General features: G+C 36.6%; 1 protein-coding gene across 6 annotated transcripts in view; it reads left to right on the forward strand.

The window, feature by feature from the left end:
• CTTNBP2 (cortactin binding protein 2) overlaps nt 1–17,965 on the forward strand; it is a 138,000-nt gene that overhangs the window by 75,120 nt on the left and 44,915 nt on the right. For all 6 annotated transcript variants that reach the window (XR_011327795.1, XM_069802074.1, XM_069802073.1 and 3 more), the window contains exons 3-4: nt 7,538–7,762; nt 14,148–15,810. Coding sequence is in view for 5 of the 6 variants with exons in the window: in XM_069802074.1 (XP_069658175.1) it covers nt 7,538–7,762; nt 14,148–15,810 (1,888 nt within the window). In the remaining variant the exon portion in view is untranslated. The remainder of the gene's footprint in view (nt 1–7,537; nt 7,763–14,147; nt 15,811–17,965) is intronic.

Consider the following 17,965-nt stretch of genomic DNA (forward strand, 5'->3'; position numbering starts at 1 on the left):
GCTATTGGGTGATATTCTCTTTTTATGGAGTTAAACCCCTAAGGAAATTCAGGCTTGATCATTACCTTGGTTGTATAATTCTTCAGTGCTTTCTGTTATTATGTAAGTCAGGATTGTTTAAGTGTTAATTAAATGTTTGTCCTCCTATACACAGAGAGATTTGAATTAGTTGTTAGGCATGTTGTACTTCTGTTAAGTCTGCTTTTTAATGCAGAGAAGAGGAAACTGTACAGCTTTTTGCAAAGCATTTTAATATTTGGATGCTTGGCATGAAATAAGAAAATCTGGTTTGCTGTTGTTTTCATCAACTGCTAGGTAAGATCTGACCTTTTATGACTTAAAATGATGGTTTTGTATATCTTCTTAAGTGAAGGTTACTGAGGATAGCCTTGTAAAACAACATGCAGTTTTATATTCAGAGCTTTCTTTCTACCTTGAAAAATGCTTTTTAAAAGCTTGGGTTTAAAGCTATGTGATTCTGAGAGAAAGGGACACTTTGCGAATTACAAAGTTTTGGAAAAGTTCTATGGGTTATTGTGAATGAGAGAATAATGCAACTTTTTCTTCTTAATCTTATATTAATGGTTCATGCCTGGGATAACTTTTCTGGAACTACTGACTATATCTCTGCTTTCGTGCAGCCTACTTCACTGTAATGAGTTTCATTGATATATTTGCATGGCTTATGACTGTTATGAGACACTGCTCCAAGACAGTTTTGAATGCTTTATATGAGTATGTATGCCTTACATTTAAAATTGCTAAACAGGTATATTTTCTTTTCTTTATTAGTACCTCTACAAAAAGACTTCAATTCTTTCATGATCCTGATCAGTCCTCTGTAAAGAACATTTTTTATAGCATGAAACAATTATATAGGTCTGTCAAGCTTAATCAACCCATATGTTGGTTTTGTTTAACTTGCTGATTGCATCTTCCTATTTCTCAATTCTTTCTACTGTTTTCACTCTTTTTAACTAGCAGCCTGTTATGATCATCAGTCTTCTTCAGAGAATTTCCATTTTTTTATCCTTAAACTGTACACACAAGTTTTTGTCTTATGATACTTGACACTTAACATGGAAACAGACAGTTTGAATATATTGGTCAAATATTTTTCATATACTAGTGAGTTCATTAAAGTCTAACTCACTTGTAGACTTTGCATAGGTATGTACTGTCACAGTACTGAAGAAATTAATTTAGACTGTAGTTAAGATTGTAATGAGAAATTGAGCATCTCATGTTCATTGACAGAAATCATGCTGGAGGATACCATTTCTTCAGCAGTCATTGATGTTTACATCTCCATTTTTAGTTTGTTCTGTAAAACTTTATATGGAAGTAACATCTCATATGATACTTTGAAAACATTAATTTACATCTGCATTCAAAAAAACCCCCACCAACCAAAAAAAGGCAACAAAGCCCCCAAACACTATTGTGTAAAAAAATTACCAGCATTCTTTACAGAGTCGTTCTTAATTAATCACAGTAAGACATTGTATCCCCCACCCCGGTATTTTGCAGGTATCTCTGAAAGTACTGCTTTTATTATGAGTATATATTCATTGATAATTCTCTTTTGCTTAAATGAATAGCTCCAGCACATCATTTCAAGACACTGTATAATACCACTGAATAAGATTTATAAATATGTTCTCTTCCAGCCACCTTCCTCCTTTAAAAAAACCTATTATCCTTTCAATTTTATTTAGAATGAAGGCCTCACCCTTGTATTTAACACATAAAATAATCTTTTACTGCCTCCCCTTCTGTGCTGGTTAGTTTTAGAAAACTTTTTACCACTCCCTAATACATATGTCAAGAGAAAATATTAATATGAACCTACCAACATCTGTTGAAACAATTTTAGTATATGTGGAAAAGGAAATTAATCAGAGGAACAAATGCTTTTGAAAGGAAGGAAATTTTGTTTAAGGGTTCTGGGGCAGCTTTAATTCAGTTCCATTGTTCCATAGCAGTGTAGGACATGCAGTCCTATTTTTGATGTTTATCATCAATTGCTGCATGGAAGACTTGGACTTGCTGAACTCTTAACTTGGCAGGTAAATGAAGAGGAAACTCTGAGATACATTGCGGGGAAAATGCAGTATTAACCTTAAAAATACTGTTGCTTAAATATTCTGCTACTGATTATGTAAACTGATTATAAAAACTCATTTCAGCAAATGTGTGCGACTAAGATCAACATAGATTATTACTAAAAGAAAACTAATAATATAACGTATATTATGTGATTAATTTTTTGTTGTTGGGCTTATTTCTTACTTGTGTATTAATTGGTTGTATTTGTTTTTCCTTGCTTTTTTTGTGCTTTTAGCTTTAAGTTCACAGGAGGATGGGTACTGTTTGAAGGCCTCCCTGCCCCCTTACATTCTTGTTTCAATAACAGAGGGAAAACATCTAATTAGACTTCATAATTCTCAGTTTGGTCACTGAAAATAGATTTATTTTTTTTCTTCTTCTGAAGTGGAACATAAGAAACAAGTGACTGCAGGCAAGTTCTTATACGGGATTTGCAGCTTTTCCCACAGCCCATCATCCAGATACCTCCACCTGTTTTGTTCCTCTCCCTGCACACTCTGCTTCCAGTCTTCATCTGCCAGTAGATAAATGGGGTCAGTGACTGCAAAGGGTCAGCTTGAGAGATGGTAGTGTCCAGGAGGGAGCTGGCAGATAGACGCACAGAGGTGACTTGAATAGTGTGAAAAAAGTTGGTGTAGGTGTGAATGAGGTGTCTTGCTGTATTTAGTAGGAGACAGGCTCCCTCAGAGCATAATAAAAGCAGCAGTTTATCTTACAGCCTGATCCTCCAGATTCTTGTTGGCTGCAGACCTAGAAGAGAAAACTTGAGAGTAAACCTTCCCCTTGTGTCACACAGCTGCGTGATCCCTAGGATTGTTCAGTACGTATTTTTTATTTTTGAAAATATCACAGACTAAAAGTTCTGTTTTCTAAGTCTTAAAAAGTATTTTCATGATCCGAAGCAAGACATAAGACTTGTTCCACCAATAAATATGTGGTGTTTTTTCCTTCCTCCGGAGCTCATTTCTGTCATTTGTTACTTGAGAAGATTGCTAGCACCCACAAGATAAAAAAATAACAGTCCTATAAGAAATCACTAATCATAGAGTAATTTAGGTTGGAAGGCACCGGGAGAGATCATTCAATCCAATCTTCCGCTTAAAGCAGGACTAACATCAAACATGGATCAGGTTGCTGATGGCCTTATGCAATCTAGTTTTGGACATCTCCCAATGACAGAGGTTGTATGTTTTCCCTGGGCAACACATTTCAGTGCTTATCCACTCTCAGCAAGAAGAATTTGTGTCCAACTCAAATTTCCATCATTAGATCATGGGGTGATTGCTACTTGTCCCATCAGCGTGCAGACCCCTAGTATGTTTATCCCTGGTTGTCTCTGTTTCACACTGAAAAGTCCTATTTCTACTTAGCTCTTCCTTGAAGAGAAGCCATGTTGTACCTTTTGATCATCTTTCACTTGTCGTTGAAGATGTTTTTCAATTCTACTGTATTTTTTTTAGTATAAACTTGCAGTCCATCCTTGATCTAACATAATGCTATGCACCAGCCTGCCCATAAAGAAACTTCGGGCTTTCATCCTTTTTAAGTAGTAGTTGCACTCTTATTTTAGTCTCCTTGTTTAATGTTTCAGATCCTGTGTAAGGATTTAAAAGCTCTGTATAAATGTGATGTTCTTATTGGACTGAATTCAAAAGCTGTTGTAAATAAGTTTCAGCTTTTACTCTACTGCAGTAGTGAATTTAATGACGTCACTATTTAAAGGGGGGGTTTTTTGTTTGTTTTTAGATATTTTCTCTTGATTTGTGTGTGCTTACTGTCAGTTTTCATTAGCAGTTACCTGTTAGAGGATTTAGCTTAAGTCCTAAGTCATAATTTTGTGTACCACTAGCATAGGCTGCAAAACGTATCATTTCCCATGGACATCTATTTATACCTTTAAATACTTTCAGTCTCAGTCCTTCCATTAAAAGGCTAGTCGCTGTGCAAATGGGTCCGTACAGAAAAGTAAAGCTGACTATTTATAAATTCATATAGCACCTTTCACAAGACAGCAGTCCTGACTACCTCCTATAGTGGGTGCATATTCTGTATGGTTTTGAAAATTTTCTGTTTGAAAATGCATTCAGTTAATTATTCACAAATTAATATTTTAAATGTTATTTTCTGTATATATTGCTATGCAATTGAAGTTAATATACAAGACACTGCTAATGCTGTTTTAGCACAGCCACCAAATTATGCAGAGACTATTTTAAGGATTAATTACCCGTATGATATTAGACTGTACAATCCCCAGATGAGTGCCATAAAAACAGGTATCTTGATATTGCTACTAGCTCTTATGACTTGAAATTCAGTGCTGAAAGATGATGTAAGAGAGAAAATTTTCTGATTCTAGTATTTCTATTTCTCCCATCTGATGTACTTTGAAGTGCAAAGGGACAGAGGTATTATTTAGGGCCTGAAGGTATCATTAAAAAAAATGAACAAGCCTAGCTTGTCCTTCTGCTACTTTGTGCCTAAGTTTTAGGGAACTACTCATTGTTTCCCTTCTACCAAGCTTCTGCTTTATCTTTTATTCTGGTATCTTCATTTGAAATCATGCATCCTCATCCCATCATTTTATTTTATATTTTTAGTCCTTCTATAGAAACATGGAAAAATTTGTTTTAATATTTTGCATTTAGCTCCGTTTTGAGTTGGAAGCATCCTGAGATGACTTTGCTGTTTATGGTTTGAGAGTCACCAGTCTGTTTTACCCTCTGCTTGCGGGTATGTAGTTATGGCTTCAGCCCTACAGGGTCCGTCATCCCAAACCATGGGGCTTTTCGAGACCTATTGGTTTTTCCAGTCTTTAGCTTTCAGATTTTTCTGTAGCCACTTTAATTCTTAATGTGAGCAGATTGTTTTGTTTTTCATTCAGATGGAGGTTATCCCTTCTATGTAGTTTAATCTTTTCTTTAGTTAATGAATCTGAACGCCCAGTCCCATTACTATTTTGGCAGGTGCACAGTGAGACTTTTTGCCTTGCTTGCTCGGTTAATTGCTATGCATGTTAGAGAACATTTCAAAGAATACATTCATACTGCATACATACGGTATGTGCTGAGAGGACAGCTAGTCATGGGTCATAGAAAAAACTGGAAAATACACATTATTTTACCTGTTGTCTACCTGTGTTTCCTTAAAGGCATAAGTGATTGCCTTTGTCTCTGAGATCAGTTAATCTACTTAGTTTCTCTTTTTGCTGTCGGTCTCTGGATTTAAGGATGGAGGCTCTGCTGGTCTTTTTTTATTTATTTACAGCTGTGCTGCTACACCAGTGTTTTTTCCTTTACTTTGGTGGCTCACTTTCTTTATATAAACTTTGGCTCTTATGCTGCTGATAATTTATATATGGATTGTGCCTCCACCTCCATTTAAATTCTTAACCTGCTTGGGTTTGTCATCTTGTTTGGCTCCTTAGCTCTTTAATCCATTTAGGGTCAGGTTTTTGGTTTTGATTATTTCCTTTACATGAAGGTTGAATTCTCAAGCTGCATACTGTCCTGTAACTTCATTATATAGAACCAGGACCTGCAAATATAGCCTCTCCCCACCTGGCTTTGTAATATTACCTTTGGAACTAGCTATTTTATTTTATTTTATTTTAAGTTAAAAATTAAAGGATTAAAATATTAGACTAATTAGGGGTTATTTGCAAGGCAATTTATAAAAAATAACTAGGTTCTATCAGCTTATTTTTGTCTTTTCAACCAATCACTACCTGACTTTGTAAGCCTAGCTAGACTTTATGTCTGAATGAACTCTGTAAGCTTTTTCTGAAGTTATGCCCCAAAGGCCTGTTCTTTTTGTAAATGTTTTCAAGTTCTCGCTATACTGTCAAACTGAAAAATAGACTAAAAGTATTTCAGGCATCAGAATATGTAGGCACACTTATTTCTGTTGCAGTCAAATTCTCTTTTACCTTTTAATTTCCCATGTTTCAATTTTGTAGACAATATATAGGAAAAAGTTGGGCATTCACTAAGGTATATTATTTGTAGTTAGTCTCTGGAGATTTTTTCTAACATAGTTCTTATGTTCTTCTTTGGTTTCTCATGCCCTGAAATATGTGTTACCTTTTATGACCTTTTCATATGTTACAATTTTAACTTCAAGCTTTCCAAATGATCTACTAACACATTTGGTAACCATTAAGCCTGTTCCTCCTCTATTGTATCTCAGTATTGGCTTATTCTTCCTCTTTTTTGCTTATTCTTCAAAACTGAATTTGAACCAAATCACAGATAAATGTTTTATCCATTTTTGGAGGGATTCTTCCTTCTGATGGTGTTTCTCAGCACTGATTTTTTTCTGATTTTTTTTGAGACATAGTTCTTTTAAGACCTGCTCTGGTGAGTGTTTTAATTTTTAAGGTAACAAGCCTTAATTTTCTTCCAAAATTTGTGCTGTAATGGTCTGGCTTTCTTGCTTCTGCCTCTGTTATATGTGCAAGCACAAAAACACCACGACAAAACTTTAGAATTTATTGGGTCTTTCTGGTGGAGTTTTTTGGTGGGTTTTTTTGTTGTTTGGTTGGTTTGGTTTGGTTTTCTTTCCCCACACACAAATTAGATGGGTCTTAAGCCTGAGATTTTGGAACAGTATTTTCTATGAAGATGGTTAGAAGTCAGTACTTATCTGTGGCCTTCCTGTGTACTATGTATTAAATTATAAAAATACCTTCTTTGAAACTGATCTTGTTTTTCTGTTGGGCTGAAGAACAAAAATTTGTCAAGCAAAGCTACCTCTGATCTTTATTGTGTAATATTTTTTTGTTATGACAATAAAGTGTTGTACTGTAGTTTGGAAATATAATTCTGTTTTAAAATAATGATATGGAGAAACATATGATCATGAAGTTCTTCCTGAAGAGGGATATGAGAAGTGTCTTAATTTCAGAAAAGCCTTGGTGGCATTTTTACTCTCTGCGTGTCTGTTGTTACTTACGAAAATCTCTATGTGTAAACATACCATCAATTTTTTTATTTGAAAAATACTTATTTGGGTACTGCAGTAAACACACAAAGCATGTTTTCGTATCTTTTACTAGCATCATTTTAATACACAGAAATAGAAAACTTTATTTTAGAATGTTTTTCTTCCCTTTCCTCTCTGTGTATCAGCCAATTTACAAGATGTTATTTTTGTGATACTTCTGAAACTGCTCCAGATTGATATTTCTGTATTGAATTGAGAAGAGGAAGGGTTTTTTTATGTAATGAATTCTATTGACTATAATGAAATCTGTGTGCAACATATCTGACTATTCCTTTTAGACATTATAAATGAATACCTAAAGAAATTAATTAAAACCATAAATAAGTAACATAACTTTTCCTGTGGTTTAGGTCTCTTGTATACGTGGATGTAATCCAAAGAATGCATTTAGTTTATTTCTTTGCCTGTTTGGTTTTTTTGTTAGGCCCGGCGCAAAGAGGTTTTTATCCAGGAGCGATATGGAAGATTTAATCTGAGTGACCCATTTCTGGCTCTTCAGAGAGACTTTGAGGCAGGTGCTGGTGATAAAGAAAAGAAGCCAATATGCATGAACCCTCTGTCCATTTTAGAAGCTGTTATGGCTCACTGCAGGAAAATGCAAGAAAGAATGTCAGCTCAGTTGGCTGCTGCTGAAAACAGACAAAAGAAGGTATCCTGCTACTGATTTTTTTTTTTCTTTTCCCTCTCCTGATTTGTTCTTTCATACCGCTTTTTTAATTTGCATCTTTGTCTAACTTGGTTATCATTATGAGTGTTAAAATGTTATCACTTAATTGTCATATACAGTGAGGTGCTGATTTTCTGGTGATATTTTGTGTGCACAGCTCATTCGTTCAGTGAATTTAGCTCTACTTATGCAATAAATGAAATATAACTGGTACAAGCTGATGCAGTGTATAAGTGGATAGCTCAGCATGACCTGAGAAAGCATCATCACAATATATTTTTAAATCAACACCATTGAAGCCTAGAGGAGCTACTGTTATTTTTGTTCTAACCTAAATAGCATAAAATAAATAATTTATTTGCATTTAATATTAAGCAGCTCTGTTTCATAAATCAGTAAAAATAAATATACTCTAAAAAATACTTTTTTGCACATTTAGAACATTTGCTGTAGAGAGAAAATTATTTTGGAACAAGTATGTTGCAAAAAATGTCTTATACTGAGGGTAAAACAGCGTCATTTTGAAAGTGAATGGTTAGTTGGTTGCACATATTTCACTAATATGTAAGCCATACATTCCTAAAGTGTAGCCAAATAGGAATATACTGGGGAGGAGTTTCTCAGAGGAAAGAAGGGAAAGAAGGGAACAGTAGTATAATAGACTAATAATCGGGTATTTTTGAATAATTAGAAAAGAAATGCTTGCTAGGCATTGAATGATCCTCACTGGGTGTAAGATGGATAGAATGTCTTCAGCAGCTGTAAAATAGCTTTTCAGTGACAGTTTTATATTGATGTTTAAAAAAACCAAACAGATAATGCTAAGACAATTGACATGAAATTGATTCTGGTAGTAACTGCTCTCTGGGAAATAATATGCACACAAAAGTACTGGAAATATGCTGGAAATACATGCTTAAATTAAAACAGCAAAGCTTTCCTTTTGTTATCTTAGCTCTGTTGTGTAGTTTAAGCATCCCTGCTCTGTTCAGACTTCAGAAAAACAGATACCGCATTCAAAAGAATGAATACTATACTGTATGTGTGATATGTAAGTCTTAAAACAGTGTAATAGCCTATGTAGAGAACCGTACTTACCTAGCACTTCTTTCAAGGACTCTTAAATGTTAATTTTCTTTTTCATATGCTTTGTATGTAAGTTGAGATTCTGGGGAAGGGATTGTCTGAGCATAGAAAAGAGAAGTAAGCTTGCTTATTCTGACTGAAGAATGATATTGGGAGAGAACCTGACACATCTGCCTGGACAATTGGATTAGTTTCTTGTTTCAGTGCATGGCCACAAGTCTCTTCTTGTACCTAAATTCTTCATCTATCACTGCCTTTTAGTATATAGACAGACCCATACATGTAAGATGGGCTTACATATTAAGAATATGTCTCAAAGTCAGGGTATTGATATGTAAATTCCATTTTTGTCCTTTTTTCAGCCCAGGTTTATTGCCAAAGTCTATAAGTCTGCATGTACAGGAAAGGATGCTCTTGTCTTTTGTTTCCTAGAAGAATACATGAGGGTTTTTTTCTTCAAATCTTAAAATTAAGTAGTTTGATCATAATTTATTTTGCAGTTTGATTCTTACCTTGAGAAGTACATAAATCTCTAGTACACTCAATTCTGAAATCAGTAACTTTCAAGCTAAACTTTAAAGCACTATACTTGAAAAAATGTGTGTTGCTTTGAAAGTGTGTTATTATGATTTTACCATTTTTACTCCTTGTTACAAATAGGAAATTTAAATAACACAGGATTAGAAAACAAACTGCATGGTGTTGAGCAGCTGTGTGCATGACTCTACAGAACTTACATCTTCCTCTTTTAAGGCCAATTAGAAATGCTATTTGGACAGGGCACCCTCTTAAACTTCTTGGGATTGTGGCAACAGATGACATAGCTCTCAAACGTCTCCATTCATTCACAAACCATTTATTCAGTGTTTTACCTTCCCTTAGTTACACATTTTTCTGTCCTCCGTCTCTCAAATCCCTCCACGGAAGAGGGTAATGAAGGTATTTTGAGGGATTTCTAGAAATGTTTGACAAAGTAGGGTGACCCAATGTAAGGAAAAGTTAAGCCTAGACACATATGACCTACATAAAGAGCCAGCTGCACCTCCTCCCTTCCAGAGTGATCCCTCCTTCTCTAAATGTGTGATGCTTCTATCTGTGTTTGGAATTCCCTCACTGTCTCACTCCTACACTAAGTAATGAAGTCTGTGTGCAGCTGTGTTTATTTTCTCTGGATATTACTGGACTTTAAACAGGCTCAGACTGAACTCTTATTCCTGGGGACTTATTATCTGTGAATATAGTGATCTTAAAAGTATTCTTTGAATAAATTTTTTATTTGATTATAAAAAGCAAGTCATAACAATGTGTCAGACTGTAGAAAAGTGAAAGAGGTGCACAAATGACTGTCACTCATAGGGTTACCATATACCAAACACCTAATCCCCAGATTTGTGTAAAGTCTCCATCCTCTTCCATCTCTTTGAACACTTTTCCTGGAGCTGCTATTGAAATTAATTTTGAGGTTTTCTGGCAACTCAAAACCAGATAATCGAAATGACAGTTCTTAATTTGTCAAGTTTTTGCAGAGAAGTTAGTATTGGGATGCGCGCTCAAAGACAGACAGACACGTTGGTTGGAAGAGGCCTGTTGATGTGATTTAGTCCAACCTTTTGCTTAAAGCAGATTATCACCAGCAGTACATCCAGTCATCTGTGAATTTGTCTAGTTGAGTCCTGAAAACCCCCAGGAATGGCAATACTCCAGCCTTTCTGCACTACTATCCTTGTGAAGAAGTTTTTTCCAAGACTGAGCCTCTTAAAGGGCAATTTTTCATGTCACCCTTTTGTTATGGGGCCCCACCTGTCACTACAAAGAAGAATTTGACTGTCATCATTGTAAGGGCCCTTCAAAAGGAGCTGTGTGTTGCTATTAGATCATCCTTCAGTCTTTTTTCACTAGACTAAGCAAGCCAAGCTCCCTCAACCTTTTCTCACAAAGCGTGAACTCTGTCTCTCGCCTTTGAAGGGCCTTTGCTGGTTAGTTCTCTGTGGGACACTATCATTTTTCTCAGTATCATTTTTTACCCCGTTCAAATCCTTCTTGGGCACATTTCCAGATGTTTACATTACTGATATGATTTAGTGTATGCACATAGTACACTTCAAGAAAATCAGGTTGTAGTTAGTTCATAAACTCATAAATAATTACAGCTAGTTCCAAATCTGTCATCTAAAGGAAGAAACGCAGTGTAAATATTCAGAGGTTTTTCCTATTCAAGATGATGCAGCCAAAACAAGGAGGGGGGGAGAGATAGACATAGGAGACAACATGAAATGAGAAACTAATGCTGCTCCTGTCAATTTGAAATCAAGTAGAGGACTATATATATATATATATTAAAACTTCTTTATTTATATGCAATGCTTACAAAGAAGATACTATAATAGTATAGTAAGCTGATTTCATCCCAGTTATATGTTAAAATCTTGTAATTATTTGAAAGTAATATAATTTCACAACAGTTAATTTATAGAACCAGTCCCTCATTTGAAAGCAAAATGGAGGAATAATAAAGTATAGAAAATCTTGATAAAAACATTTTCACTATAATCTTATTGCATTTCCAAGCTTTAAAGATTGTATACGTTCCTCATTATTTTTATATCTGTTTTAACAAAAAAGAAACTGTTGGATGTTCCACTGTTACTGTTGGATGCTCCACTTGCTTTGAAATGCTTGTGAGGCATCCAAATGCTGTTGGATACTTTGAAAAAAACAATGAAATGCATGAGAAAAAACAATGATTTTTCTATATGTGAAGAACTATGAATGAGACCTTTCCTAAATACAGTGTCATCATAATAGCTTGTTAATTTAATTTGCAGCTGTACTGTCATTAACATAACTGAAGAGGTGGTTGGTGTTGCTGATATTGTTTGTATAGCAATGACTGATAATGCCATACCTTATTTTTTATATAGTTAACACTGCTTTTAAGAAAGGGTGGACTTGGTTTTGTGAAATGCATTGTGCAGAGTATATTGGTTAACCTGTTATGAAGCTTTAAAACCACAGTGGAGCCCCTCCACTGCTAAACAGGTTTTGAGGTATTTGAAGCCAAGATGATGTTTACAATGTAGGTATAATTTCCCATAGTGATATCTTCCTCTTAGTTCACTGTTTCTTATGATAATGGTATGATTTCAGGAAGAAATTTTACTATTACTATAATATACATCGCATCAATATTGCCATCACGTCTTTATGCTTTTCCCCATTCTTCTGAAGAAAATGTAAGAGAAATTTACAGTCAGGTAACATGATTAGAAGTGTTGGGAGACTGAGACGTTCATCTATAAGTGTAAATTCATGCAGGATTTATTGTTTGTTCTCTCTATGTCATTTCACTTCCCTTCCTTTTTAAGTGTTTTCTTGTGTTTGAATTCTACTTACCAAGTGGGAAAAAATTATCCTGGGGACAATGAGCTATAGCAGGTGGGATTTATTTCTATTACAAGTGCAGACTCCCTCTTGTACTCACCTCTTGATGGCATGAGTTTCAAGTCTACTCTGTGGTATAACTGGAGAGTAACAAACTTGTTATTTAAAAATGGTATTAGCTTTTGTTTAAATGCTGTTTAGTTAAACATTAATTGTAGACATATCTACAGTGATGTGGAAAATCTTCCAGAGCTGAGAAATTTCATCTGTTGGAGAGGACAGAGAATAGCATGCTGTAGCAACAGGCTTCTGAGAAGCTATTATATTGTAATGCCTGGGGTTTTTTTTGCCTGTGTGTCTGTTTGTTTGTTTTCATCTAGCAACCAAGACAATATTTTAAGCATTGACTGAGAGAGGAGATATTCCATAGCTATTACCAATCCCCTAGACCATCGTGTTTCCCACATTACAGTTTACAGTAAATATATTCATGACACTGTATTGTCTTAAACTCTGAAATTAGTATCATATTACCATGACACTATAATCTGAATCTATAATCTATGGTTCTTCCTTCATCTATTCAAGTGAAACATTTATTCCAAGTAAGATCTTAAATGTACTGCTATTTGCCACAGCTTTTCTTAGATTATTTTTTTGAGCATTGTGAAATGTTCTCATAGTGTAGAAGCATGAAACAGTTTCTCGTTGCAGTCAAAATTAACCATTCATGTTTGTGAGCACTTGATTGTTTTTTTTCATAGGTGCCTGAAAGTATTTTTCCAGGAAAAATGCCCACTTAGAAAAGGCACTTTAGTGGTACAGTTCTGAATTATTATTTTTCTATTGATCTGTTAATAAATATGAAGCAGAACTGACAAAGCTAAACCAATAAAAAGAGTACAAGAGAAGGAATGCTCAGCAGTTTCTTGGGGTTTTGTTTGTTTGTTTTTCTATCAGTCATTCAGATAAGCCGTATAGGAAGCTACTGCATCGGTATGTGAAGAGAGGAAGAAAGAAACCGATTTTTCTTTTGTTGCTGTTTGACTTGTGTAAGTTTGCTTGGGAAAATGTGAAGCAATTTGGTTTGCATTACTAGTAGGTATTTTATAAAATGGTGCATTAACATATTTTTCCACTGCTTTTCTAGAACAGGGTCTTTGAATAAAAGCATAATCAGCAGGCAAGATGAATTACAGGTGATAACTATATGAATGAAGGGGAAAATTATTCTTATCCATTATCTGCACATAGTAGGTAGTTTTTTGATTCTAGCTTGTAACATAGTTTATACATCACTGATGTCACTGAGACCTTCCACTATTAGTAAGTACAGGAAGACATTTGTGCCTGTGTCAAAAAGTTGGTCTCAGAAATGAATGTCTTATTTATAAATGTTAAAACAAGATGTAAGACGCCTATTATGGTGTGTAATGGACTGTGTATTTCAACCCTAATCTCCTTCAGTCTAAGGAAGACCTAAGATCTAAACCTTTCATTTCTGGGCTCAAAGTTTTTTTGTGAAGTTCATCTCTTGCTTGTGCCTGGTTCCTTTACTTTACATAAGACTTTACTGTCTTATGTCTAATTTCTGGAGAACAAGAACAAGCTCCTCACTCAGGAATCACTAGCACTTACTTTGGGGAGTCTCTGTGTTGTCAATGGAGGAAAGTAGATGGGCTTACTTAGTTTCTGAACTGCTCCTCAGAGACGCCTGTCTCTTTCTTTTGCTTGTATAAGATTATAGGCACTTGTGTTAGGTATCATAAATCACTTTCCTGGGGCGGACAGGTTCATTTTAGGCATACTCTCAAAGAAAATATCAATGTCAGGTTAATACTAGGTTATGTTGAAAGTCTCCATCTTGTTAATGAGAATTTTTCTCTATGCTTGCTTACAGTTGGAAATGGAAAAGTCTCAGTTACAGAGTCTCGAGCTGGAGCACAAAAAGCTATCTGCTCGTCTTGAAGAAGAACGCGGAAAGAATAAACATGTAGTATTGATGCTAGTGAAAGAGTGTAAGCAGTTGTCTGGCCGAATTGTAGAGGAAGCCCAGAAATTGGAAGAAGTGATGTCAAAATTTGAAGAGGAAAAGAAAAAGGCTACTGAATTGGAGGAGTCTCTTGCAGCTGAGAAACAAAGGAGTACACAAATGGAAGCTCAAATGGAAAAGCAGCTGTCTGAGTTTGATACAGAGAGAGAGCAGTTGCGTGCCAAACTTCATAGAGAGGAAGCGCACACCAGTGACCTCAGAGAAGAGAGAGATAAAATGATCAAAATGATTGAGCAATTAAAAAAGGAAAATGAAAGTAAAGCTAATCTTTCTCTTAAAAATACAGATAAAAATAAAGATAGGAGTCTTGTTTCCATTTCTGTTGAAACAGAGGAGCCAAGTTCAAGAACTGTTGCCTGCCAAACAGATACTGTAGTGATGGACAATAGCACAGAAAATGTTAAGAAGTTGCCTTTGACTGTATCTGTAAAGCCTTCTACAGTGAACCCACTAGTGTCTGGCAATACAAAAATGAATGTGTGCACCAATGCAGCATTTGTGAAGCCGGTCATTGATAGGCAACCTTCATCTAGTGAACTTGTCCCTCCTGCGCCTCCTGTTCTTACACAGAATCAAAACAGAATTGAGGAAAATGGACCAAGTACAGGCTCATCACCTGATTTACCAAGTAGCACTTCCCCTTTTTCAAATAGTACTTCCCTTTGCACCCCTGCAGCACCGACTGGTGCAGCTCAGAATTCCTCACTCACTTCATCTATGCACAGTTTACATTCACCATCTGCCAACACTACTGGGCATCCAGGCCTAAATCCACGAATCCAAGCCGCTAGATTTAGATTTCAAGCAAATGCAAATGATCAAGACCAAAATGGAAACACAACCCATAGCCCTCCCTCAAGGGATGTATCCCCTACTAGTCGTGACAACCTAGTTGCCAAACAGGTAGCTCGGAATACTGTTACCCAAGTCCTTTCAAGATTTACAAGCCCTCAGAGTGGCGCTCCATCACGGCCGGGGACGTCACATTCAATGGAAGTTGGCACTTACCCCCCAGTTGGTAGAATGAGTTTAAAGACTCCCAGCGTATCAAGAATTGACAGAGGAAATCCTCCACCTATTCCTCCTAAAAAACCAGGGCTTTCGCAAACTCCTTCACCACCGCACCCACAGCTTAAAGTTTTAATGGATAGTAGCCGATCCCCAAATACAAGTGCAAAAACTGACAGCAAAACCGTGACCTCACCTCTTTCAAGTTCACCACAAGGAATCAGGGTAATAAATGAGGAAATTATTTCTAAGTCCTCACCTCAGCTGCCACCAAAACCTGCTATAGATTTATCTGTGGCACCTGCAGGCTGTGCCATACCAGCCATAGCCTCATCTCAGGTGGGTGCCTGGCCTTCCCACTTCCCTGGACTGAACCAACCTGCATGTTCAGAAAATTCCTTTGTCATTCCCACCACCATTGCCTGTAGCTCCTCCATAAACCCTGTTAGTGCTTCATCCTGTAGACCATGTGATTCAGACAGCCTCCTGGTAACAGCATCAGGTAAAGGGATTGATATGCTACAAACTGTCTCCCTCTAAAGTAATGTTTTGGTTTTCCTATATGTGTCTCGTTTGCTTTATTTATCTTTTTATACCTTTCTCTTTTTTACTTTCTAAAAGCTGAAATTTTCGTTTATATTTTTTCCACATTCCAGGGGTATGGGAATTCTTTTGCTGATTTAGAAATGTTATAAATTAGTTTCCTTCCTCAAGGAGGTCTCCAAATTGAAGGCTTTTTTAAAGGTAAAGAGGAATAATATATAAAGTAAATGGGCTGCAGATTTGTCACACATATTGAAGAAACTCTTTTTTTTGTTGTTTTTGGGGGGCTGGTGGTGGTGGTGGTGAATGCATTATTTTGGACTTCAAAATGCTTTCTCAGTCTGAAATAATGTTTTGAAAATTACCTCTGCTGGTGATCTTCCATGGAATATGTATTTCAATGCTTTGTGAATCTGTTAGAAAACAGGGCATAGCTGGGGCTACTGTATTGTCCTATGGCATTAGATGGTATATAGTTGCCTAGATAAAAGTGCAGTTTCAAATATATCACTTCATACCTATAGAATGTTTTATTTTTATTTCCTTTTTTCTATAGTTCTTCTCATTTTAGTTGTAGGCTTTGTTAATACTTGTGTGTGCCATCTCACAGGTTTACTTCAACAGACACCAGTAAAGGTTTGCTGTTGGCGAGTTAAAATCTAAATGTTATGTTGATCATCTGAGTCTGGAGTCAGTGTGTGTATCTGCTATTCATTTTGCGTTGCGGGGGGCGGGAGGGACTTACTTGTGTGCCTAATGTGCTGCCAACTTCAGGGTATCTTCCTGATGGCAGTTAAATGAACAAAGGTGGCCCTGATCTACCTTTCAGTTAATTGTAGATCTCCTATAAATCTTTTTTTCAACATATTTCCCTGCTGGGGTCAATAGCACAAAGAACATTAGGTAGAAGCCCCTCTTCAGCCTGACTTGCACTGCAGTGAGGAAGACGGACACACAGTTATGGAACACTTTAGACCTTCATCAGCATTGAAGAATGTTTGAATGGTCCTAAACGTTCAACAGTTATTCCCAGTTCAGTTATGGTACGTAGGTCCCTCATAACTCTAGTCCCTCTATCATCATCTATAGGGTATAAAACCCCTGCACAGCTGGTCTGCTTCCATCATACAACCAGCCACTTTCTGTTGGTAGCTGCACCACGAACTCACTAGTCTTGGAGAAGCTGCTCCAAAAGCAGCATGTGGCAAACTTGTGTTGTGTATATATAGGAGATTCCGGGGTTCACATTATTAAGCCTTTTTTATTCCCATTCCACTTCATTAAGACTTAATGCATGTTTCTGGACTAACCTAGTCATGTTTTTAACATTTGGCTGTGGCACCATACTGTCAGAATCCTCTCTCCTTTCTGAGCTGTGCCATAAAAATATGAGCTCAGAAATCTTATCTTCCATTTGTTTACTACTTCTCAGAGTTAACAGCTGTGGGATTTGATGGCTGCCACTTAGTTTGCTGGTTTTCATATGAATGTCCTGAATTTTCATCTTAAATTGTTATTCCTAGCTGAGTCTGATTGCCATGTGTCCTGGGTTCAGCTGGGATAGAGTTAATTTTTACAGGAACCTGGGAGGTGGGGGACACAGCCGGGGCAGCTGACCTGAACTAGCCAAGGAGCTATTCCGTACCATGTGCCATCATGCCCAGTATATAAATGGGGAGCGGGCCGGGGGGTGGTCTCGACTTTCGGTGGGGGAAGTGGCGGAGCGTCTGGTCCTGGGTGGTGAGCAGTTGCACTGTGCATCACTCTTTTTGTATACTCTTTCATTAGTACCGTCGTTGTTGTTGTAATTTCTTTGTGTTGTCCCAGTAAACTGCCTTTATCTCAACCCTCGAGGTTCCAGGTTTTTTTCCTTTCCTCTCCTCCATCTCCTCCCTATCCCACCGGAGGGGGGCGGGTGGAGTGAGCGAGCGGCTGCGTGGGCCTTCGTTACCAGCTGGGCTGAAACCACGACACCATGTCAGATAGATCATTAGTCTCCCAGTATTCCAGATATTCTCCAAACCTCATTTGCCTTCAGGTGCTGTTAGGCTCTATAATGGAATTAAAATTTCATTAATAAAAAGAACAACTAAGATTATTAACATTCTACAAAT

Source organism: Haliaeetus albicilla, chromosome 14 (genome assembly GCF_947461875.1).
Source record: "Haliaeetus albicilla chromosome 14, bHalAlb1.1, whole genome shotgun sequence".
NCBI lineage: Eukaryota > Metazoa > Chordata > Aves > Accipitriformes > Accipitridae > Haliaeetus > Haliaeetus albicilla.